Genomic DNA, 24697 nt, shown 5'->3' on the forward strand with positions numbered 1-24697 from the left:
GTCCTGGAGAAAGACTGAGCTTTTGTACTGCCCAGCTGTGGCTGATGTTTAAACAGGAGACTTAAACAGCAGGAACAAGTGGTTGAAGTCTTGTTTTATTCAGCTGACAAAGTGACAAATGATTAATGGCAGGTTACAAACATTATTTTGGTTGGATCACAAGCCCACTTGTAAGATGGGGAAACATTAATTCTTACAGAAATTGTAGGGAAGCTTCCTGAAGTTGGTTGTCAGGACAACTCAAAACCAATAAAAATACAACAGGTGGTGAAATTAAATACAGTGCAAGGAAACAAGACAGTACCCGTGCTTTGATTTACCGCTTCCAGCCCCTGCCAACAGCTCTGTTTGAACCCTCAGGAGACCGTGGGCTTTCTCTCTGGCACTGAACAGCTGAACTGCCTCCAAAGCTCCAATCCCAGCTCACTGCACTTGGGTTGTTCCCAGCCCCACAGCACTGGCGTATGCTGTCAAGATATCCACAATCTGTTTGGTTTCCAGGGTCATCCGTGCTTCCGTGAGCCAGTCGTGTGCCACCCTCCTCGACTCTCCTCTTAACTGGTTGACAAATTTGGCTGCCAGCTCCAGATCTCCCTGTTCGATGCAGTAGGAAGCGTAAGACAGTAACTTAAACGTGTCGAGGTCGTCGGGGCTGAGCTCAGCCGGTGGCTTCAGCTGCTGAGGGTGGAACACCAGCAGCGACTGCACGTAGGACAGGAAGTATTGGTACAGGCTGTTCCTCGTCTCGTCGATCATGGCCACTCGTTTTGCCAGTTTTTGGACCGTGTGGAACCGTGCTCTGAGGGCCTCCTCGCTGTACACGCCCCGTGTCAGGGACTCCTCGGGGAGAGCTGCTATTAAGGCTTCCGTGAAGGCGTTGTCGGCGCAGCTGGCCTGGATGGCCCTCACCGCGCTCCCCAGGGGCTCCGTGGGACCGTCCCCCGTGCCCGATCTCATGCAGTATTTGAGCGCTTCCACGGAAAGCCACAGCTGATGGGCCTTCCTGGCCTCCTCTTCTGCTACTGCGTGACCTGCAAGGGAAGCCAAGAAGGGGCTCTCAGTTGGGCACACGTGGCTTTGAGAACAAGCAGCAACAGCCATCCCTCTCCTCCCTCTGCTTTCCAAAGCAGCTGCCCCTCAGCACGTGCTCTAAAACAAGTCTGTCCCACAATTTAGAGCCAGAAAAAGACAACTTTTGGAAGGACCACTTCAGATTGCTCCTCTGGGGTTTGCTGGCTGCTCAGCAGTGTGAGCTATGTGCCTAAGCCTGGGTTTAGACACCCAAGTTTGGGCAAAGGGACTTTGGGGAACTCAGTTTTAGTCCTTAAAGACAGAGAAATTCAGTGCTCACTCTCAACTGCTTGCTCAATTCCCTTCAGCCTGGCATAGGCAGTGTTTATATCCAAGGTGAAGTTGTCAAGCTGTTCCTGAGTAAGGCGTCTGAACTGCATCTCCTGTTCACTGAGCTTCTCTGATAGGTTCTGAAACAGAGTGTAATACAAGTAACAGAAACAGCTGGTAAATAATATTTACCTTATTTTTAAGACACATTTATAGATGTGTATATATATAATATTTATATTATATATAATACATATTTATTATATTGTCCTTGTTTGGGCCCATGCATATAGTAAATACAATATACCAGTAAGAAACCTTACTGGCATGAATTTAACAATTACTGCAATTGTGTCAAAAATTTATCACCTATAGCAAAAGCTTTTCAGACCAGTCTGAATAAAACCTACACATTGAGGCACTCTGTATCACCTCAAGGTAAGCTTGCTTCCCTCCCCAGCCCCCATTTCAATCCCCTGGAACACGGTTCAGGGCTCTTGTCACGTGAAACGTGTGCTTTGCAAGGGCTTAAGTATCTCTTTAATTCCCCTCGGGACTCCTCTCCCTTACCTGCTCAAATTCTGTCTTCAGATCCTGCTCCTGGATCTTCAGGACATCTCTGAGGTGGTCGGTGTGGGCAGCAGCCTGGCGCCGGAGCTGGGTCCGCATTTCGCTCTCCATCACCTCCCGCACCTCTTCCACCTGGACATGCACGAGGGGTGTAATGCACCAACAACATCAGCTGCTTGTCACACACTGCCACAGTATCACATCAGTGATTACTGGGGGACACGTCAGAGCAGTGTCCATTTCATTTAAAGACCTGCTGAGGTCCAGTTTTACAGCTGAGCCTTTTGCTAAAGATTTTAAGGAACAGATTTGTGGTTCACCGTGTGAGTAACTGCTGGTTACTTAGTAAGCATTTCACACAGCTATCAAAATAGTATATAAATAAATAAAGAACATGTCAAATCAAATACTCAAAACACTGGAAGCTGGTTTATAAATGAGTTTCCAAACCAATGAGACTTTACCTTTTCCCTACGTAGCCCTATAATGGCCACACATGGTCAGATCCAACAATGAAATTCTTCTCAGTGAGGGTGGTAAGGCACTAGCACAGACTGCCCAGAGAAGCAGTGGCTGCCCCAACCCCTCTGCAAGATCATGCTGGATGGGGCTTGGAGCAACCTGGTCTAGTGGAAAGTGTCCCTGCCCATGGCAGGAGGCTGGAACAAGGTGATCTGGAAGGTCCCTTCTAACCCAAATCATGCTAGGATTTATTTTGATCCAGTAATCCTATCTCCAACAGGAGACAAGTAACGACACAAAATCATTCCTTGTATGATTTTACCATTCCAACTTTGCAGCCATTTCCTTGCTCAACATCTCCTTTCCATGTTTAGCCTGGGGGTCACCTATGTGAAGTTTCCCACTACCCAGAACATCCAAGTTGTCCCTTTGGGTTTTCCCATTAACTCTTCTCCCTCCTTTTTGAGCCTAAGATTTAACCAGGTCCTTTAGGCCACCTTACCTTCTTCTCCTGTTCTAGTTCAATCTCATTTTTGTGACGCTCCAGCGCTTTGGCCACGGCTACCTCAAAAGCTGTTTTATCTTCAAGTTTCTGTTTCTCCAGGGCAGACTCGATGTGCTGCTGCTCCCGGACGCGCTGCTCCGCCAGCTCCTTGTTGAGCTGGTCGATGCGCCGGTGAGCGTGCGCGATCAGGGAGTTCAGGTCATCTGTGGACAACTGCCCAGCTGAAGGAAACACAGGGCATGAGGGAGGGACTGGAAACCACAGGGAAAGCACTGCAGTGCCCTCCCACCTCCCACTTGAGCGCTCTGGGGCTCCAAGCAGTTATTGATCTGTGAGCTTGCTCTAGGGAGGGTCTCTGAGCACTTCAAGCCCTTGACCTCTGCTAATGCCGACCCGAGACCACTTTCTGAACTGCATTTTCATTCCAGGAGAGAAATTATCTTGGTTTCTTCCGAAATATTCCCAGCTGTAATTTACACTTCCATTCCATGTCACACTCAGAGACTGGCAACAGCTCTGTAATTTCTTGGTTTTTACACCACCACTTATTTTTCCCTCTGCCCTCACACAGAGCAGCAGGGAATGTCACTGTGAGGGACGTACAGAATTACATTTTCTCTTCAACAGACCTCAAGATCAAGTGCTCCTAATTAGATTCCTTACCCCAGATTGTACTTTTCAGGTTTGGCTACTCAGAGGGCAGCACAATTCATAACCACATTGTACCTGGGAGAGGAGGACCCAAGCTACCACTGCAGCATTTGGTGACCTGAGAAGGGCTTTATAAAACGCTGCAGCTCATTTTGCACTGGCTACCAGTTAAATCATCTGGATGGAAAGCATTCCTGCAGGGTCTAAAGCATGACTGCACAGTCCTTCATCACCTTGCTGTTGAGTGCTGGACAAAGGACTGGCACAGAAGGACTTGGAGCAGTGGTGCTCACTGTCCAGTGGGAAAGCTGACCAGCAGCACCAAGCTCAGCTGTTGGATGTAACAGTGTTACAAAAAGATCAGTTTGTGGTTTAAGCAAAGTGTGTAAAATGGACTGGAAAGGATCCCAATGCATACCTCAGCCTGAAATATTCTAGCAATGCCACATTTCACCCTTTGTTGCTAACTGCCTGTAACTTAAAGCCATGCCCCACACAAACATAAAGGACAAAGAGAAGCGATAACTTTCAAGGAACGAGAACAAGTGACAGTAACTCACCTAAGTCAGTTATCTCTGCAACAGAAAGAAGTTGGGAAAGTTAATGCACATTCACTACAGCAAGGCAGTCATGCAAAAGTAAAATAGAAAACTAAGAGCTTATGTACAGTGACTTAAACACGAGACCAAGTCCTTAGGAATTAAGGAAGAACAGTGGAGTATAAAAGTCTCTGTAATACAGGCAAGACATAGCCCAAGACACCCCAACCACTAAAATCACCCTTGGAAACCCACAGATGGACACTTGAATTCAGCCAAAGCAAGGAACAGAAGTTTGAAGTAGGAAAGTGCAACAGGACATCGGAAGTTTTAGTCTGACATTTTTAGATTCTTACAGAACCTAAAACTTAAACAGAAGCAGTTGGTCACCAGTAAGAAACAGGGCACATGGAAGCTACCAGGAGCTTCCCTTTCCTCCCACAGAAAGGCAGTGATCACAAAACCTAAGATTTTGTCCTGTGCAAGGAAAGGCAGCTCCATCCCCAGGGAGCCTAAATAAGTTTTTTTTCAGCAGAACTAGCAATACCTCAAAAGCAAACTCCACAAACTATTGGCCAATTTCAAATGTTTCCCCCACATATACTGTGTGTGGGATTGGCTGTTTTTAAAATGAAAACTGACCATTCCAAAGGTCTGCTGTAGTCATTTAGCCAGGAAAATGATTTTGTGGACTAAGGTCTACATTCCTAAAGCATAAAGTACCATTAAGAAAATCTCTTGTAATTCTGCACTGTATACTTCAAAAAAAATATTAAGGAAATACTGACAACACTTTTATTTTTCAAATGGCAGTTATTCTATAAAAAAATCTGTCACCTGGAAATAAAGCCTTAACAGCTGCTTCTGAACACATCAGCTAGAAAAGTCTGAGATCACTTAGTACATTTATGTTAAACCTTGAGTGGAAATATCTGGAAAGCTGAGGTTTTTAGGGAATTCATTTTTCTGAGCTACCACAGACAGTAATTGTTCCATGGACATGCTACACATGGGTTCCTGCAGGAGCTCATCCACAGTAATGAACACACACAATCCACCTCCTGCAACTCAGCTTGTCTTTCAAATGAAAGCAGTTAAGGCAAGGAGTGTGCAGGGAACATTGCTGGGGGTGAGCTGCCTGCACTGCTTTTGTGCTGCACTGGCTGTTGCTACAGGTGTGTTACTGTGTCAGTTTAGTTCAGAAATAAAATGTACAGCGGCAGGCAGGGTATGAACAATGAAACCTCTCAGTTTCAGTGATGATGTAGAAAAATTCAGGGAGTTCTTTATCAAACGGTGTTTTTTAATACCTCTAAATCACAGTCAACCAAGTATTTGATTACTGATTAACAGAGATTTGACTGAAATCTGGAATGAACTGGCTCCCTTCCTGAAATACCAGGGAGGGGAGAGATGTTCATACAACCAATGTGCTATTTATCACACAAGAGCTACATTTTGTGATACTTCCCACACAGCACAGATAGAACTAATTATATTCATAATGCCTGCTTTAGCTTACTTAATTTAGTTGTCAATCATTTTCACTTCAGACCAACCAAATACTGTGAAAATTTGAAAACTGGGATGCTGGACATTGAGTGGCCAAGCAGTACAAACCACAGTGCAACGAGCATGAGGTAACCCCCCCTCCAATGGGAGACTTACTCATCCCCTTCCAGCCAGGCTTCACATCGGGGGTGATGCTGTCGAGCTCCCGCTGGAACTCCTCTCTGGCTTTAGCCACCAGCTCATGGTACTGAGCCACAATCTTGGCCTCAGATTGTGCTGCCTGAACCTGAAACAAACAAGGATGAGATTAATTTGGTTTTCGAGGCAGGGATTGAAACCGAAAACACAAATAATTTAAAGCCAAGCGCTGGGATACTGGCACATATCAACCCCCAGCCCAAACAAGGCATACTCGCTTGGGACAGCACAAAAACCCACTCTGTGATATTAAACCTCTTAAAAATAATTATTTGCTGGAACTATCACCAATCCATTTTGCTTCACATGCCCACTGTAAGAGCCAGGAGTATCTTGAATTCAGTTTGTATCTTAAAACATCTCCAGCTCCTTTTCTTTGCTCACAGGTTGCTGCCATCCTCAGTGAGTTCTGATGCTCCCACTATCAGGCTATATTCACTCCAAACACACCTGATGAATTACCATCTCTCCTGCAAAGGCAGATAACCTTCACCTTTACATTTCTTTCCCAGTCTTCTGAACTGCAAAGTGATTTACTACCAAGTCATTAGCACATGAACTCCTCCCTAATCCTGTGGTAAATTACCTTGGAATCAAGTGGAAAGAATTACAAGTTGCCAACAGAAAGGACTGGCACCATCGAGCCACCCAGACACTCTTTCAAGACAGGGTTCAGGTTCTCGTGAAGAACTTGCCATGTCTGATTAGTGGCAATATAACCAGCTCAAAGCCTGAGTACAGCTACAAGAGGATGCATTTACAATTCACAATGCCCTGGAAGTGGTCACAGCACTGAGCCTGTCTGAGCTCAAGAAGTGTTTGGACAACACTCTCAGGCACAGGGTGGAATTCTTGGGGTGTCCTGTGCAGGACCAGGAGTTGGACTCAATGATCCTGATGTGTCCCTTCCAGCTCAGCATATTCTGTGATTCTATGAAATATCTCATCCCCTGCAGAGGATTTGGGAATGGCTGGTTTGCACAATCTGCCAAGGAGTCTCTACTCTAGAGGCAATTACAAACAGTCTGAGGAAGCTTTACCTTTTTCACCACATTGTCCAAGTCCACAATCATATGATGGAGATTGTCTTCTGCAGCAGCAATGTGAGGTTTGGCTCCTGCCAGCTGAGACTTCTTGGCCTTCTCGATGACACCCTTCGCGTTCTCTAACTCCTCTCTGAAAAGAGAAGCAGCTGCTAAGTGTAACACATACAAGGCTTATCACACCCCAAAAAATTTACTTTATGCTGTTGGTACTCACAGGAAGAACTACTGGGTAACTCTACTGGTGCTTCCTATCTACCAACTCTAAGATGCTTTGACTAAGGATTATCTTTTTCCCACAGCCTGAAATCTAAAGGTGTCACTGTGGCTATTCCATGTAAAATGAGAATTATTTACACTGCAATTAGTACTCAGGGTTTAGCTGGAGGGAAGATGGAAGTTCACTGGAAAGAGTTAGTATTAGTCAAACTAGGTTAGAATTAGAATTAGACAGCAGACATTACCAGCATGTAACAGCAGCAAGGAAACATTTTTAATATAGATGTCTTACGCTTGCAGCAGTGTTTTGGACATGGGGGGGGGGGGGGGGGGTGGGGGGGGGACGGGGGGGGGGGGTGAAGATTAATGAGGATGGGAGAGAATTTATAGGGCTCTGTAAAGATAGATTATGGATTTTTGTAATTAGGAAAGAAATGCTTTCCTCTAGCACAATTGGAAATCAAGGAAAAAGTGAAAAAATGTTCCTTTTCCAAATCCATTCAAACCAACGGAGGTTTCCAATTACCTCATTAGAATAAGGAACAAGCTTTAAAATAAGTAAATTAAGAAAATAAATAAAAGCAAAGATATCCAGTAGAGCAATAAAGAATAAAAGCTGGTGCATGTGGGGTTTGCATTAGCTTTGTTTTAACAATGAAACCTCAATTACACCTCCCACTAATTTTAGTCAACACAGCAACACCAAAGATAAGGGAAGTTTACAATGTGATAGCAACCATGCAGTTTCAAGGAGGCTGTTACCCTCTCAACCTTAGAAGCATCAAAGGGTTTCCAAATTTATTTCTTGTAACTTCATTACAAGGTCATCTTGGAGATACTGTTTGATTCCTGCTCCTTCAGTGCCCACAGACCACACTCAGGGCACATCAACACAGGTCATACAGACCCCTGGGTACGAGCAGTGCTGCCATTCAGAATTCAAGTTTTTCTTAGGCATGTGCTCAGTAAAAATCTAATTGCTTAAAAGCAATTCTGTGGACACAGGGAACTGCCAAAGGATGCTGCAAGGTTTAATTCCATCATTACAACTAAAAGAAGCTGGTGATGTTACTGACTCAATATACAGAATGCACTCATGGAGTCATCCTCAAACAGTTTGGTTTGAAGGGACTTTAAAGATCATCTCATTCCACCCCCTGCCACAAATAGGGACACCTTCCACTGGAACAGGTCCCTCAAGAGCTCCATCCAACCTGGCCTGGAACACTTCCAGTGATGGGGCAGTCACAGCTTCTCCAAGCAAATCATGCTAGGGCCTCACCACCCTCACAGGGAAGAACTTCCTCCTAATATCCAATCTAAGTCTGCCCTCTGTCAGTTGAAGTCATTCCCTCTTGTTCTGCCATTGTAAAAATGTCCCTTCCCAGCTCTCTTGTAGCCCTGTTAGGTGCTGGGGTGCTTGAAGTTGTCCCCAGAGCCTTCCCTTCTCCAGGCTGAAGTCCTTAGTTCTATTATTAGGTTTATTAATAGTTTTATTATTAACAAAATTATTCAACAATAGTACTAGAAGGACTGTGATCTTTTATTTTTTTTTTTATCTTACTTGAACTTACCAGCACTCCATGTTAGTACTAAGCAGATTAACAACTTCTTAAAAAGAACAGGACTGTTTCAGACTCTCTGGTACAGGGAGGACATTGTGCACAGGCACCCAAGGTCTGCACATGTCAAATTAAAATGCTCATGCTAATGAGTATTAAACCGTTTCTGATTTGGCACAAACAGATCATTCAATATGACTCCACACTTTCTAGAAACTCATCTGGTGTTTGCCAGCCCTCACATGAGCAATGTCATTTATTACTCCAAGACTTAAGCAACTCACTTGGCTTTCAGAAGGGCGTTGGTAGCTTCATCCACTGCCCTCCTCCGGTCCTTCAGCGCATCCTCCAGCGTGCGCCACTGGGAGGATTTTTTCTCCCCAGCATCCTGGGAAACACAGATTCCTCATTAGGGTCATTACAATTACTGAACAATTACTACCACAGAGTGGAAGCCTGCTGAGATTCACGTGTCGCTGAACGTTTCCCTCAAACTGAGCACCATTCTTGTGTTTTCCAACAGCACAGCTGGAAGCTCTACAAGTGATGTTTCTCTTCCAGCATTTTGTTTTGGTTTTGTTTGATTCTTAATGGTTTTTCTCCCTGAACCACAGGGAAGAGCTTACATGAGGATCACTGTATGGTGCACAATGTATTGTGGGGAAAATCTCCACACGCATAAAAGTACTTTAATACTTTAAAATTGCTTTTAAGCTTAATACTTAAAGTACCATAATACGTTCAAAGTTGGTTGATTTTAAACAAAGCTTAGTATAAGCTTAAAAGCAATCTCTTAAGGCAGTTACTTTACTAGGTTAAGTCTTGAGTGCTTGGTTGGTTGCCCATGTTTAATTGCTGCTAATTGATTAACAACTGAATTTTATCTCTGCTCCAGAACTGAATGGGCAGTGGCAGATCCACACAAACCTCAGCACAGGCACACCACAAATGTTACCACTTGTACATTCCCCATTTACTGACAAGAAACAAAAAATCCAGCAAGAGAATGTTGGCAAAGGGAAAAAGTTCATTATTGGGGTGGACAGCGTGATCTTAACTAGGTAAAAAAAGGATTGGGAATTAAAATAAAACTAATTAAAATACAGTGTAAAAATTATTTATGTCTTAACTTGAATTTTCTTGTTGCAAAAAGAACATGGAGTTGGGAAAAAAAACCTCAGCAAAATTCAAAATTAAAACCTCTGTATTATTTAACTATACCACATTTCACAAGCAGAAAGATAAGTTAAAACTGTGATAAATATAAAGGCATTGCAAGGAAAGATTTCAAGTTTATTTTTAATTGAGATTAAAGTTTTGCTAAATACAATGAAAAAGAAAAAATTTTCCCCTCTTGTCCAATTTACCTCAGACTCATCCATGGCCTCCTTCAATATTTGGGAATGGGCATTCACTGCTTGCACAGCTGACTCCTGTGCAGTGATAGCCTGAAGAGTTACACGAGCAGTTTTGTTCAAGGCTCCTTCTAGAGTTGCTGCAAGGGCTGGAAAAGAAGTCAATTAAACAATAAAGAAAAGACTTTATAATTAGCAAAATTACATGTTACAGCCTATACATCTCTTATATTATTTTTTATGATCTAAAAGTACTAGTCAGGTTGGGAGCTAAACAGCCACCTAGAGAATAAGGTCACCAAAATGCTCTCCTCATTTGGAGGAGGGTTTGAGGGGCAAGGCTGCACCTACAGCAAAACACCACCCACTGGAAGACCTTTCCTGTGGGTTTGCAGGGGGGTGCAGGTATATCCTATGTTCATTTGTTTTAATGGTTCTTAAGAGAAAAAAAGTAAATTTTTGTATCTTCCTTGAACTTTGAAGTTCATTCCAACCTCAAATTTTCCATTATTTTTCAATTCTCAGTTGCTTCTGAGTGGGTAGAAGAAACTTCATCGCTACTTCCTCTGCCAACTCAAGACAGGGACAACAACCAAGAGGTGTGTGACAAGCTTAGGACTATAAAGCCAATACAATTCCACAGTTCTGTCCCATGCAACACACACAGGAACAGTGACAGTGTGGACTCACCTGATACCTTCTCTTGCTCCTCTTTTTCTCGCTGGGCAAGCCGGGCTGCAACTTCTTCTGGGGGGCGTTCTTTTATAGCAGGGGAACCTTCAAGTTGTTTACCTATTTGGAAGGAAAAATGAGTCAAGCTGCTTAAGTGGAGAGTCAAAATTGCTGTACAGATGTTACTTGTAGGGAAGTAACTATCAAAACTGATTTTTATAGTTGGTATCACTTTGTAGACCTGACTTCTGCTCAAGGCCATGCTGGAACTACCTGAAGAATCTTCATATCCATAATTATAAAGGCCAGTCTCACAACTTAAAGACAAGAACATGGACACCCCACATGCATCTGGAGATTTTCCATAGTCTAGTTACAAAATTACACAAGACTCAGAAGTCAAAGGCAAAGCAAGAAGTGAGAAACACTTACGGAGCCAAGTTTAAATTTCAAGTGAATCTCTATTCTTGCTTTTTTTCAGTTCTCTTCTGGCACACTTACAGAACTCAACCCAAACAATGAAGGATGAGTGAGAAGGCTATGGTGGTTCACAATTATACGCTATTCCCTTGCCTACAGCCACCTAAAATGCCTTTAAGAGTGAGAATTGACCTAACTAATGCTCAAGATCAACAGCAAGTTACATCTGAACTGAGGAAACAGCCCAGAGCTCTCAGCCTCAAGCTGCAACAAAACCCATCAGATCACCTCTGAATAATGCTGATATTACTCTGCAGCATATACTTACCCCTGGCATGCTTTCTACAAAATGTGTTCATAACTAAAAGAATTTACGTAATCTAATCTCATCTGGAAGAGACCATCATCTCAAGGCCGGTGTCTCTTGTTGAGTTTAACAATAAACAGTTTCTTCACTTGTCCCTGGGCAGAGATGCCTGACTGAACAGCAGTCACAAAGCCACCAGGAGCAGGGCAAACTGGTATGTGCAAGCTCAGTTCATCACAAAGTGCTCTTGTGCTCACACCTACACCTGTCCCAGGCATCAGCCGCAGCTCTCACTGTGTTAAAAATCTATTAACAGATGATGAAGGTTTTCTGCACAAGGCACAGAAACTCACACCTTTAAACAATGACAAGTACCAACACAGAAGCAAGAATGCATGCACGTGAAACTAGAGGATTTGGGTTTTCTTCATTGTAATTCACATGATTTTTTTCACCTTCTTCAGTCTGTATCCCCGGAGCTGGCACCGACATGGCTACCCCTGTTGCAGAGATGATCTGTGCTGCAGCCTTGCCTGCTGTTAAACAGTTGCAGAACACACCAGTTAGTACAGCTGGGGAGACGGGCTCCATCTGCCAGAGAAGCACAGGCCACAACATCTTCGGCCAGGGGCCTGCTGAGCTGGTGAGGAGGGGCTTAAACCAAAGCTGCTGGGAGAAGGGACCCAGGAAAAGGGAACCTCCCTTCATGGAGACATGGTGGGATGGCTCCTGTGACTGGAGTGTTGGAATGGAAGGATGAAGGCTCTTTAGGAAGGGGAGACAAGGAGTGCAATCACCCGCTTTGTCAATGACCGACTGGAGTGCATGCAGCTCTGCCTGGGGATGGATGAGGAGCCATCCGAGAGTTTATGGGTCTGCATTAAAGGGAGGGCAGGGATAGGTGACATTACAGTGAGGGTCTGTTACTGACTGCCTGAGCAGGACGACCAAGCAGATGAGGCCCTCCATAGATAACAAAGGAGCTGAACAAGCCAAGAGCAAGTGACATCATCTCCCTGGATTTCTGAAAGCATTTGCCACTGTCCTGCATGACATCCTTATGTCGAAACTGGAGAGACATGGATCTGATGGCTGAGCTACTCAGTAGATAAGGCATTGGCTGGATGGTTGCACTCAAAGAGTTGTGGTCAATGGCTCAATGTCCAAGCGAACACCAGTGGTGAGTCCCACCACTGCTGGGACTGTTTAACATCTTTGTTAGTGACCTGGGCAGTGGGACTGATGCACCCTCAACAGGTTTGCTGATAACATCCAGCTGAACTGTGCAGTCACGCTGGAGGGAAGGGAGGCTCATCCACAGGGACCTGGACAGGCTCAAGAGGTGGGACTGTGTGAGCCTCATGAAGCTCAACAAGCCCAACAAGACCAAGTGCAATATCCTGCAGCTGGGTCAGGGCAAGGCCAAGCACAAACACAGGCTGGGGGGAGAATGGATCAAGAACAGCCCCCAGGAGGACTTTGGGGTGCTGGTGGATGACCTTGTCACATGCACAGGCAGCCCAGGAACCACCTGTGTCCTGGCTGGATCCCCAGCAGTGCAGGCAGCAGGTCAAGGGAGGTGATTTTGCCCCTCTACTCTACTCTGGTGAGGCCCCACCTGCAGTGCTGCATTCTCCTCTGGGCCCTCCATATTAGAAGGACATGGCCCTGTTGGAGCAAGTCCAGAGGAGGCCACAAAGACGCTCAGAGGGCTGAAGCATCTCTGCTGTGGGGACAGTCTGGGAGAACTGGGCCTGAAGAGGAGAAGGCTCCAGGAAAAGCTTCTAATACATTCCACTACCAACAAGGGGCTACTTGAGAGCTGGAGATGGTCTTCTGACAAGGGCATGGAGTGACTGAACAAGGGGGAAGGGCTTCACACTGACAGAGGGCAGGGTTAGATCAGATGTTAGCAAGAAATTCTTTATTGTGAGGGTGGTGAGGCACTGGACCAGGCTGCCTAAAGAAGTTGTGGCTGCCCCATCCTTGGAAGAGCTCAAGGCCAGGTTGTATGGGCCTAGTGGAAGGTGTCCTTGCCCTTGGTTGAAATGAGATGATTTTTAAGCTCCCTTCCCAACCATTCCATGCTAAGTGCTATAATGTAATATCAGGGAGATAAGACTTAATTTTTTCCTCTGTAGAAATATATTAATTGGATATGGATGTTATTATTTCCAGAAGAGGATGATTTCCTAGATAAATAGCAACAAGATATTAGTTACACATACACAGAGCCATTAGCAATAAACATAAAAAGACATCACAACTGCTCCTCTCTAAATAAGTTCAATTTGATCTGGCTTTACAGTAGCACAATAATTATCCCAAATTAAGTGTCTTGTATTTGCAAGAGCCTCAGAGTCCAGCACCTGAAGTTCTCGTCCTGCCAAGTCTCATATCTTAACTATGCAGGTTAGTAACTATTTATCTTCGATTCCAAATATCCTCTAAATTAAATACATTTCCTAAAAAATAGGGGGAAAAACAAAAGCTAAAGCCATTTTAGGCAAATGCTATGACTTGGAAAGAAAATAAAACATTAATTCTAAGAAATCACAACATTTACCTTCAACCATTCAAAGGACAATTTTAATCTACTCTAACATATATGATACAGGGCATCATTACATCATTTGCTTATTTATACATGACATTCTATAAATTTACCTCCTTTTTCCTCTGTAGGAGCAGCAGCGTCAGGTTTTGGAATTTGGGATTTGGAAGCAGGCTGTTTAGACTCTTTCATTACTTCTGCTACAGATGAGATCTTCAGTGGACCTTGATGTATCTTGAAAAGTCAGAAATAAGAAATACCATCAGTTTTTTCAAACAGCTTGGATTTCACTGATTCCAGTATAATGGAAAAGAACTTTTCCATATCCAGGTGTCTGTACCATATATCTCAGCTTCAAAGTGTAAATGAAAACAGCTATCTAGTGTCTTGACTTGATTTTTAATTCAGAAGGAATTTTCAGTTTGCACTTCTCCAAAAATACAGGTAGAATTGTGGAGGTTTTCACTATAAATAATTACTTATTAAATTATGCATAAAAAACAAATAGTTTCATGCCCCAAATATCCCAAACACTTCTGAGTGTGTTAAATGAAGAAACCCCAAGTTTGGCTTCACTGATTTCCTTTTGAAAGGCTTCAGATGCTGTTGGTTGGGGCAGATAAACATTCAAACACAGAGTATTGTGACATTTTATGTTATTAATCCCTTAATATCCATTGTGGAAAGCCACAAGGTAAAAATAAAACCATCTGAGTTAGAGCCATGACTGGGGATGTGGTAACTCTGCTGATCAATCTGGTTTGTAAAATTCCCTAGTGCCTGGGAAGCACCAAGAGCTGAATGATCACACGAAGTGTAGCTAAAATGAGAAGAGAGGAAATTTTCCTCTGATATTCCCCCACTCATTAAGAACAACTTTCTTAAATTCAATTAAAAAATTTTGAGTTTCCTGAAGGCCAAATGGCTTCTGAAAGCACCAAAAAAACCATGGCCAGAGCAGATTTTCAGTATTCTTGATTACTGGGAAGTGTTTCCTTTCACATGCAGGAGCAGAGAAACTTCCAGATTCAAATTTCCATAGTTGTGCCAAAGGCAGTATCAGATTCTCCTTTCTCCAGGGTAGTGCCACTAAGATTTCAAAGTATGATGCTTATGCCTGGCTCTGTACCATTCAAATCTTTACTCATTCAAGAATGTTCTCAGTCCTCTCTAAAGTAAGTTCACTTAGAGTAAGTTTTGTAATTCTGCTACACCACTAACTACACACTAAACCTCTAGTAAAGCAGTTGCATTCCAACCTGTCACCTGCCTCTCTCCCCATTTTATTTCTGAGTATAAGCAGAGCAGCTATTCAGCTGGGATTCTACTAGATTATTTTAGTGTAAATAAAAATAAGTTTTACAACTCACACACCACAATCACGAGATGGCAATAGGAAACATACAAGCATCACTTTTGCAGCATCAAGTAGGAACTGAGTTCACTATTCTTATACATTAATTTAAGGAATCTTAAACATTTTTAATTCTTAGCACAAAGCAAAATTAATCAGAATATGAAACCTAAGTGCAGATACTCTCTTTAAAAACCAGAGAAGTGAATGTGTGCAGGTGGATGGGAAACACTTACTGGTTTCTTTGGCATTGGTGTGCTGGAAGGTGCAGGGCCAAGTGCCATCTCAAAGAGTTTGTCAGAGTAGGGAATGGCCTTCTCCACGCTCTCCCGGAATTGTTTGTCATAGCTGGCATACAGGACGGTTCCACCTATCCCTCCACCCACAAACAGGAGACCTGCACCAATGACTTTGCCCACAGAAATGCTGAGGAGGAAAGAAGAGAGTGATGTAAATTACATTATATGGCAAACATCAGTTTGTGAGTTTTCAGCTTACAGCTGGGGACCACCACTCTGTTCCAGGACCTGCCAACAAGCCCAGAACCTGCTTTAAATCACCTTCACCCTGGTACAACACTGGTTAGCGACTAACCCGAAGGTACAATGGCAGCCCACAACTTCCACAATAAATACTGGTCATCTTAAATTTCTTCATCTAAATCTGACTGAACCAAACAAGGAACATGAGAACAGGAGTTACTCCACACAAAAATCCCACTGCCAGGAGTCTGCTCTCATGTGAAACCAAGGAGCAGATTCCCTCTTGGCCACTGCACCTGCAGAACCAGTTCCACCCTCCAAACCCCGCTACGTACCCAGACTCTCCGGAGTGGGTTGCATATCCGCGGTACAGGCGCGATGGACGGAGTGAGGCTCTCACACACCGACTGTTCTGTGGGGGCAGGAGGCAGGGTCAGCACTGAGCACAGTGAAGCATCTCCCCCTCAACAGCAGGACTGTTTGTTGATTTGCTCCATTGCCACAACCTCAGTGTGTCTGTAGGAAAGCTGTGACCTAGAACAGCACTGGACTCTTCTGTAAACACATGAACAGCTTTCCCATGTGCAGCTTGCAGATTAAGGGCTTTTTAAGCAGCCATTAAATTATTTGAAAATTTAATTTAAAATTTGAAAAACAAGAAGGAACAAACCCCTACCCCAGCTTCTTTCTGCATTTATTTTGCTGATTTGTGTAATGGGCAGGACAGCTGGGTTAGTTTCAGATGCACTTCAATCTCATGCACTAGAACAGTTCACTGTGAACAGGGCAGGACACAACAACAGCTGTTTAAATGCTTAAAACTATTTTTAATTATTAAGATATACAAGCAACACTCCTTGAGCTTACAAACCAAGACCTCTTCTTTAAAAGAACTAATAACCTGTACACTTTCCAGACAGACATCATATTACAATATAAATTAAATTAGTATATGAAGAGTGATATTTTATTATATTCTATGCAACAAAATCCACAATACCAAGATTTTTATCTTCTCTGAAAGACTGGTTAAGCTTCTCTAAGACTACAGAAAGAAGAAAACACGCTGTTGCCCTCAGAGGTTTTTTTCCCCCATGTGGGAATTACTAACAGGGAAGTACAGGACTCCCAAGAAATCAAAGCACATGGTACAAAAAGAATTTTTCCCACAGTTGAGGTACTTTGCCCAACGGGGAATTTTTTCTTTAAAAAAGAAAAAAGTGGAAGATGCTTCACTACAACATAACCCAAGAAGACAACTTTTTCTATTTCCTTTTGCACATGGCAATAACATGCACAACTCTTGTGGTTTAGGTCCTATCCCTGTCCAACAGCACAGACAGGAAAAGGCAGGAACACTGCATTCTTATTCTTTCCACAAAGGCAGCCAAAGCATTTTTAATTAGTAGCAGGAGCACATGTACAGCGAGAGGAAACATGCTCCTTTTAGCCCTGAGACCTTCAGGAGCCCTCACTGTGGGTGGTTTTCTGGATTGTGATGGATAGAAAGGGCAACATAATAATAAATATATTCTTGTCATGTAATGTTTTTGATTTTCTGACTTGATTGCCCCAGGAGCACTTCCTGAGGCTTCACCGGTCCTTTCAAGGGGAATTTCACTAATAAAAGACTCACAAATCATTTTCTTATCAACTTTTGAACATGCTCCTGACTCTCAGTACACCAGGAGGAGCAAAATAATCCAGCATTATGCATACAGCTCAATTCAATAAAATGAGGAGGTAAAAACTCCTGATTTTCTGTTCATCAGTTCAAACTGAATTTCCAGCACTTTGGGATGATTTTATTTTAGATGGTGCTCCCTCAGAAATAAGCCATCACTTGTGAGCTCCTGGCCAGGCTTTCTGGAGGCTATTGCACCCTGCATCATTATCATTCCCACATCCTTACCCGGGCTGGAGCTGCCTTCTGAGCCAGCCCTGTCCCTGGTGGCTAAAACCGCCACTCACAGCTGGTGATGGCAAACAACACTGGATCCATATGGCTCTACACCCTCAGCAAACATCAGTTCCTGCCCTCGGGATCAGGCTGTGCTCAGGGAGCCACCAAGGCAGAGGAGAACACCTGCTTCTCTTAGCTCAGAATTTATGCTTTATTCACCAGAAGGGGGTTTTTGGAGGGATTATTGATTTTAGTCCAGATGCCCTGTGGACCAGATGATCTTTCCAGATCTCTTCCAGCCTGGACTGTTCTAGAATTAAATCCTCATTTCTATTTATTTTTCATCGAGATGAGAGGAACCAAAACACAGGCTGTCCATCTCTGGCACTGGGACTCACACATGTTGAAATGGGAGCAGTAATTAAACCCAAAACAAGCCCTCATCAATTGTATCTTTTAAGACACTGCAACAAATTTCCACAGCTGGCCAGTGAACAGCAAATTAAAATCTGTAGGTATCCATGTTTTATAAATAGAATCCCAAGTTCAATTTTTCCTCCCTCATATACAAATACATGAACACCTCCAAAAAACCACGGATGCTTTAAAAATCAGTTTTTAAAGAAGCATTGCTCTCTTTTGGCCACCATAATAATATTGCTTTTATCTGCTGTATCACCATAATTTGGAAACTCACAGGTACTTTCTCATCTCCCCTTTGCATAGTTTCCAGGAATTTGTAAATTTTTAGACCCCTGCCATTTGTAATAATGCCTCAAAGAATTTTGGAGAAATACATCACATGTGCTTTGCTGCATCCTTCAAAAAGCAGAAATAAACCACTTTCTGTCCTGCAGAAGAGAGAAAATTCTTTGGATGAGGCAGCACAAACGCAGTAAGGATGCCCACAGCGAGGGCACTGCAGGGTGCCCCTTCCTCCTTCCCCAGCAGTTCTACAAAATACTTGTTTCACTCAACTTCTTAAATGCTTATTATTTTACATTCATTATCTACTATTTAATCACCACAGGAATCACTTTGCAGGGCATGTCTCACCTTCACTCTGGTTAACATTATGAGCCCCAGTGATTTAAGGACATTTAAGGATATCCATGTGAGCTCACCCTGCCATAGTGCTCAGGGCAGGAAGGCATGGCAGAACATCATTAAACAAATTAAATTTGCCTTGCAGGTTTATACTTTATGTGTAACTTCAAATAACCATGGCCAGGACACACCATCCTCTGCTCATTCAGTTCCAGCTCAACCTCTCTTAGGCATCAAGCTTGAGTATCCTGATCCAGAATTTCTGTAACATGGGATTCATGCATTTAAACAGAAAGAGAAAACCAGAAACTTCAGAGAAGTTTTTCTTCATTAAGACAGAGGTAAGATACAACAACAGAACTCTGATTTCCCATCCTTCAAGACTTCTGCCAAATATCACATACTTTTATTAAAAACCCTATTTCTTTTCACAGAAAACTTATAAAGTATTTCAAGAGAGAAGTCCTTCTGCAGCACTGCACATGTAGCAGAAAACATTTCTGAAAGTGATGAAGATCCCCTTCTCTCAATTTACTTTTACAAGTTTAGTGATGCTCCATGCACAGACCTCACAGTAGGAAAGAATGAATAAAGTTTTCCCAGTCTCCACCACAAGCTTTCTGGTACAGATAACAAACTTCAGAGACTGCTGTGCCATCTCTGTGTTTGCACAGTTCTTAGGGATAAATTCTCCCCTGTGAGGGTGGTGTGGTTGCCCAAAAAAACTGGATGTCCTATCCCTGGAGGTGTCCAAGTCCAGACTGAACAGCGCTTGGAGCAAACTGGGATAGCGGAAGGTGTCCCTGCCCAGGGCAGGGGGTTTGGAATGATAAAGCCTTAAGGTCTTTTCCAATCCAAAGCACTCTGTGACTCTTGCACTAAATATTTATAGCCTGATGACCAACTTCCAGCTGCAAAGCACCACCCTGGCTGTTCCGGAGCTGTACAGTCATTCCAGACACAGTCTTCTACAGGCCCAGCACATACAAATTGCCTCAAGTGATAAATATCAGCCAATGCCTGGTTTCTGTCTTCTCAACTTCCAGAAGAAACTTTCCACAGCCAGGCAAACCCAGGGCCTTTTTTCAGTGGGCATCAGGTTACCCAAGGACTCTTCAGCCCTATAGAGCAGCAGAGGAAATGCAGCTGCTGCAGTGGGAAAGGCTGGAGCTTTAGAGGGAAGAACAGCTTCTCCTTTGCTAAACCGTGTGAACAGAGGGTAATGAACACGGGGATGAAAAGCAGGATAAAAAAGTGATCTAATCAGGTTATTTTTTATCAGACAGCTGAAATACAATCTGGGGCCTTGGTAAGGAGTCACCCTCACCTATAAACCCTTGTGCCTTCCTAAAGTTGGCCTACTGCTTTAAAAAGGCTCCACAGCATATCACCATCCTTATCTCTGCTGATAAGCAAAGGCAAAGGTCCCAGACATGCAGCACGAGTCCCACGGGCACTTCTGCCCTCGGCATCGCGTGTTGTGTCCTTTTCGTGTCCCACCGCGTGGACAGGAGCCCCTTACACATGAACGCTGACATCGCTCGTGTCACCACGCTACACAGCAGGACGCGCCGGTCCCGACCCTTCGGGCGGCCGGACCCAGCGGCTTCAGGAGGGGCTGCGCGGGAGGCCGCGCCGGGAAAGGCAAGGTCACGTCCTTCCCCGCCGGGGAGCGCACCTGCCACCCATCCACGCACCATCCGCGCGGGGCCGGCGGGCCGTGCGCGTCCCCACCGAGCCCCCCCCGGCCCACGGGCAACGCCCGCGGCTGCCGGCGCTGTCCCGGGGTCTGGGCCGGGCGCGACGCAGCGGAGCTGCGGGCCCGTCACGGGCATGGCGGCCGAGACTACAGCCCCCAGCAAGCAACGCGGAGCCTCGCCACCCCATTCAGGACTACGAGTCCCCGCGTGCTTTTGCGGCGGTCCTCATTCCGTCCCGCGCTGTCCCGCCGCGGTGCACGCTGGGACTGGTAGTACACCCCACCGACCAGCGCCCGCCCCCCGCCTCCGTTGGCGGTCACGGCCGCCCGTCAAAGGCTGCGCAGCCAATCGCGGCCCGCTCGTGCGGAGTCATTCAGCGCGCGCCGAGCCGCGGTCACAGGGACTCCCCCCTCCCCACAGGCCTGGCCCGGCCGTACCGGTCGCAGGGCTGGTTACAGCGGGGGCGGGTGGCGGGGCTCCCCCGGGGAACGCTCACCTGCTTGGCCGCGGCGAGCCCCGCTCGGCGGCACGCCCGCAGCATGGCTCGGAGCGGCGGCCGGCGCGGCCCGCGGGAAGGCGCCTTGCGCGGGTCCTGCCGGCGCCGCCTCCGCCCCCCCTTCAGCGGGCACTGCGCCTGCGCGGGCGCTCCCGCCCCGCCAGGGGGCGGCCGCGCGTGACGGGTCTCGAGTGGCCAATGGGAGGGCGGGGCGGGCCGCGCGACACCTGAGGGGCGGGGTGGTGCCGGCGCGCGGGGACGCGTGCGCGGAGAAGGGCTCGCGCCTTCCGGGGAGTCCGCGGGACAGAATAGAGCGAAATAAAATAAAAATGAAAATCACGGAATGGGTCAGGTTGGAAAGAACCACAATTGGTCATCTGATTCAACCTCCCTGCTTAAGTAGGGTCATCCTAGAGCACATGGCAGAGGATTGCAACGAGACAGCTCTGGAATATCTCCAGTGAGGGGACTCCACGCCCTCTCTGGGCAATCTGCCCCGGTGCTCGGTCACGCACAGTGAAGCTCTTCCTCGTGTTCAGGTGAAACTTCTTGGGCATCATCAACTTCTGCCCATTCCCTCTTATCCCATTGCCCAGCAGCACCGAGCAGAGCCTGGCTCCTGCTCTGAGCACTGACACGATGCAAATAAATTCAGGCACTGATGGACATTGATCGCGTCCCCTCAGGTGTCTCTTCCCGAGGCTGAACAGCCCCAGCTCTCTCAGCCTTTCCTCAGGAAAGAGATGCTCCAGTCCCTCCAGTCTGAATGTAACACAGCACATTTTATAGCATTTATCAACAATTTACAGCTGTAATCTTTCACAGATCGCTCATAAACCTCTGGCTCAGAGCTCTCAGAAGTCATTTTTATCTCATCCTTCAACCACTCCGGCCAGACTCCTGAAGAGAAAAAAAAAAATAAATCATAATACATCAGTAATGTCCGCAATGAGTTAAATCCTCTTGGTGGGGTTTTTAGGGGACTTTGGTAACAGGCCGCAAAGCCCCTGGGGCAGAGGGTCAGTGTGTGCTGGTCACCAAAGGTGACGGCTGCTCGGGGGGAAGGAGCGGGAGCGGGCCGGTTCGGAGGACAGGGCGGACAGAAGAACCCCGAGGCCGTGCGGGATCCCGGGGCCGGTGCGGGATCCCGGGGCCGGTGCGGGATCCCGGGGCCGGTGCGGGATCCCGGGGCCGGTGCGGGATCCCGGGGCCGGTGCGAGATCCCGGGGCCGTGCGGAGCCCCAGGGCCGGTGCGGAGTCCCGGGGCCGGTGCGAGATCCCGGGGCCGTGCGGAGCCCCAGAGCTGGTGCGGGATCCCGGGGCTGTGCGGAGCCCCAGGGCTGGTGCGGGATCCCAGGGCCGGTGTGGCCGCAGCCCCGTGGGCGGGACCCGGCGCGGCCCCGCCCGGCGCAGCGTGGCCATGGCGGCGGCGGCGGCGGCGGCGCGCGGGGCCCTGGCGGGTCGGTACCGGGGCGGTGTCGGGGTGGTTTCGGTGCTGGGGCTGGGGGTGTCTGGCTGGGACGTTTGTGCTGAGACTTCCCCGTGTTCCCGCAGGGATCCTGCGGCGCTGGGCCCCCCGCGCACTCCCGCTCTGCGGCCCCTCCGCCCGCTGCCTCGGGCACAGACCGGCCCCGGCCCCGCTCTGGACCCCGCGGCTGCTCTGCGAGAACCGGCCCCGGGCAGGGACCCCCTCGGTGCTCAGCAGGTGCGCGGCTTCTCCCTGGTGCAAAAAACCCTTAAAAGGGGTTTCAGATATATATGGAGGAGTTTCTATATGTGTTATATATATGTACTTAATATATGATTTTATTTGTATACCTTATATGTTTTATATGTATTATATTGTTTAATAGAAATAGAAATAATTTAAAATGCATTTATATTAAAATGTATTTATGCATAAATACATTTAAGAGCATACATTTTATTCTGCTGCATGTATATTACATAATATTTAATATACTGTGAATTTATTATGTAGCCTATAACATATAATTTATCGTTGTGTGTATTAATATTATATTGTTAATATAGTCTGTTATATTTAATGATATAATGTTGTTTTATATAACTTATACAATAGGTGTAGTATATATGTTGAACAGATACAGATATATTATAGAATCATAGGTTGGAAACTGCCTCTAAGATCATCAAGCCCAACCCTTAGCCCAGCATTGCCAAGGCCACCACTAAATCATGCCCCCAAGTGCCACATCTGCACAGATTTTACATCCCTCCAGGGATGGTGACTTTACCATTGCCCTGGGCAGCCTGTGCCAGTGCTTTACAACTGCTTCTGTTAAGTTTTCCCTAAAGTCAATCTAAATCTCCCCTGGCAAAACTTGGGGCCATTTTCTCTTATCCTGTTGTTTGTTTCCTGGGAGAAGAGACTAACCCCATCCCCCATATATATTTATATATAAGATAGATAGATAGATAGATAGATAGATAGATAGATAGATAGATAGATAGATAGATAGATAGACAGATAGGTGCACACATGTAGAATATATAAACTACAGTCTGACATTCTTGAGCACCTTTGCACTCTGCAATGGGTCTGTGTTAGCCCCAAAGCCTCTCACTTCAGTCACCATTAATGCTTGGAGTAGGAGGCAAATTAGGATATTCTTTGCAGCCATATTTTACAATTAGTCTTGTACTCACTACTGTTTCTCTTGCTGCTAAGGGGTGTTGGACTAGATGACTTACAAGGTCCTTTCCAACTCAAACTATTTTATGATTAATATTCTAAAAGTAATTTCTGAATCCAAGTAACAGCTGAATATTGGCTTCTGAGTGTTTGACTGCTTTTAGTAGATTAAAAAAAAAAAGATGCTCTGTGTGAAACAACGAGTTTGAATCCAGCCCTGCAGTTGGTATCCTACACCCATTAGGTGCTGTGCTGTAATATTAGAGGAGTCCTTGTTACCCTTCAAACAAGCCACAGCCCTTCTGATCTCTCTATGCATGTATGTGTGATAAAAGCAATGATTACTTCTAGAAAAAGGTGTTTCATTCCTGTTCTGTTTTCCTCCCCATTTTGGGGTTGGTTTGGTTTTTTTTAGTGTCACGCCTTTACTTCCAAGCTTACTCCAGCAGCCAGTGAGGACCCTCACCTACTGCAGCTTACGGAAAGGAAAGAGGAAAAGTGTGAAATCTGTGGTCAAAAGGTTCCTCCGGTTGCACAATGGCCTCTGGGTTAGGAGAAAGGTGAGATTTTTTGGGTAATGAGAGTCTCTTCTTTACAGTCAGTGTAAAGTGTAATTGTTTGCCTTCCTTGGGAGAAACAGTGGCTGGTGTGGAAGTTAAAAAAAGCTCTGTGGAGAGACTCCTGTTTTCCTGAAAGTGGGGGATTTATCCAGGTTTGCTGAGCAGTGTGGCTGTGTTTGTGTATTTGCAGTGACCTACCTAGAAATGGGTTTTTTGTGTGTGTTTTCTCCTGACAGTCTGGTTATAAGAAGAGGTTGTGGAAGAAGTCAGCTGCCCGGAAGAAGCGTTTGAGGGAGCTTGTGTTGTGCACGAGGACACAGTGTAAACTCCTGGATAAAATGACCACTTCCTTCTGGAAAAGGAGGAACTGGTACATCGATGATCCCTTCCAGAAGTACCACGACCGCACAAATCTTCGTGTGTAGAAATCTTGGGTTTGCACATCTCTAGGAAAGGGGTGTGGTCATGTGGCATGGTCTGGATTTTGGAATGTACATCTCTAACCCTGCTTTTTTTAAATAAACATGTGCATATCATCTGAGCAGAATTATGGGAATCAATGGCCACAATAAAGGAATACTCGAATTTA

At 45.6% G+C, this 24697-nt stretch overlaps 2 protein-coding genes across 5 annotated transcripts; one reads left to right on the top strand and one right to left on the bottom strand.

Moving 5' to 3' along the window:
• Window positions 1–75: 75 nt before the first annotated feature.
• On the bottom strand, window positions 76–21051 carry IMMT (inner membrane mitochondrial protein). 4 transcript variants are annotated; one of them, XM_058839105.1, is made up of 15 exons: window positions 20893–21051; window positions 16082–16158; window positions 15501–15690; window positions 14024–14144; window positions 11812–11892; window positions 10648–10749; window positions 9970–10106; window positions 8887–8990; window positions 6819–6954; window positions 5737–5866; window positions 4090–4104; window positions 2876–3099; window positions 1912–2043; window positions 1352–1481; window positions 76–1031 (listed from the first exon to the last, which is right to left on the bottom strand). In XM_058839105.1, exons 1-15 carry the CDS (start codon window positions 20935–20937, stop codon window positions 424–426), a joined length of 2232 nt encoding a protein of 743 aa, XP_058695088.1. In that variant the 5' UTR covers window positions 20938–21051; the 3' UTR covers window positions 76–423. The 4 variants fall into 4 exon arrangements, with proteins under 4 accessions (XP_058695088.1, XP_058695091.1, XP_058695089.1 ...); XM_058839108.1 differs by lacking the exon at window positions 11812–11892; XM_058839106.1 differs by lacking the exon at window positions 4090–4104.
• Window positions 21052–21235: 184 nt separating this feature from the next.
• MRPL35 (mitochondrial ribosomal protein L35) lies at window positions 21236–24697 on the top strand. The gene is made up of 5 exons (XM_058838853.1): window positions 21236–21244; window positions 21872–22352; window positions 22447–22597; window positions 23964–24108; window positions 24345–24697. The coding sequence occupies exons 1-5, from the start codon at window positions 21236–21238 to the stop codon at window positions 24531–24533; spliced, it is 975 nt and encodes a 324-aa protein (XP_058694836.1). The 3' UTR covers window positions 24534–24697.

The sequence above is a fragment of the Poecile atricapillus genome, chromosome 4 (genome assembly GCF_030490865.1).
Source record: "Poecile atricapillus isolate bPoeAtr1 chromosome 4, bPoeAtr1.hap1, whole genome shotgun sequence".
Lineage (NCBI taxonomy): Eukaryota > Metazoa > Chordata > Aves > Passeriformes > Paridae > Poecile > Poecile atricapillus.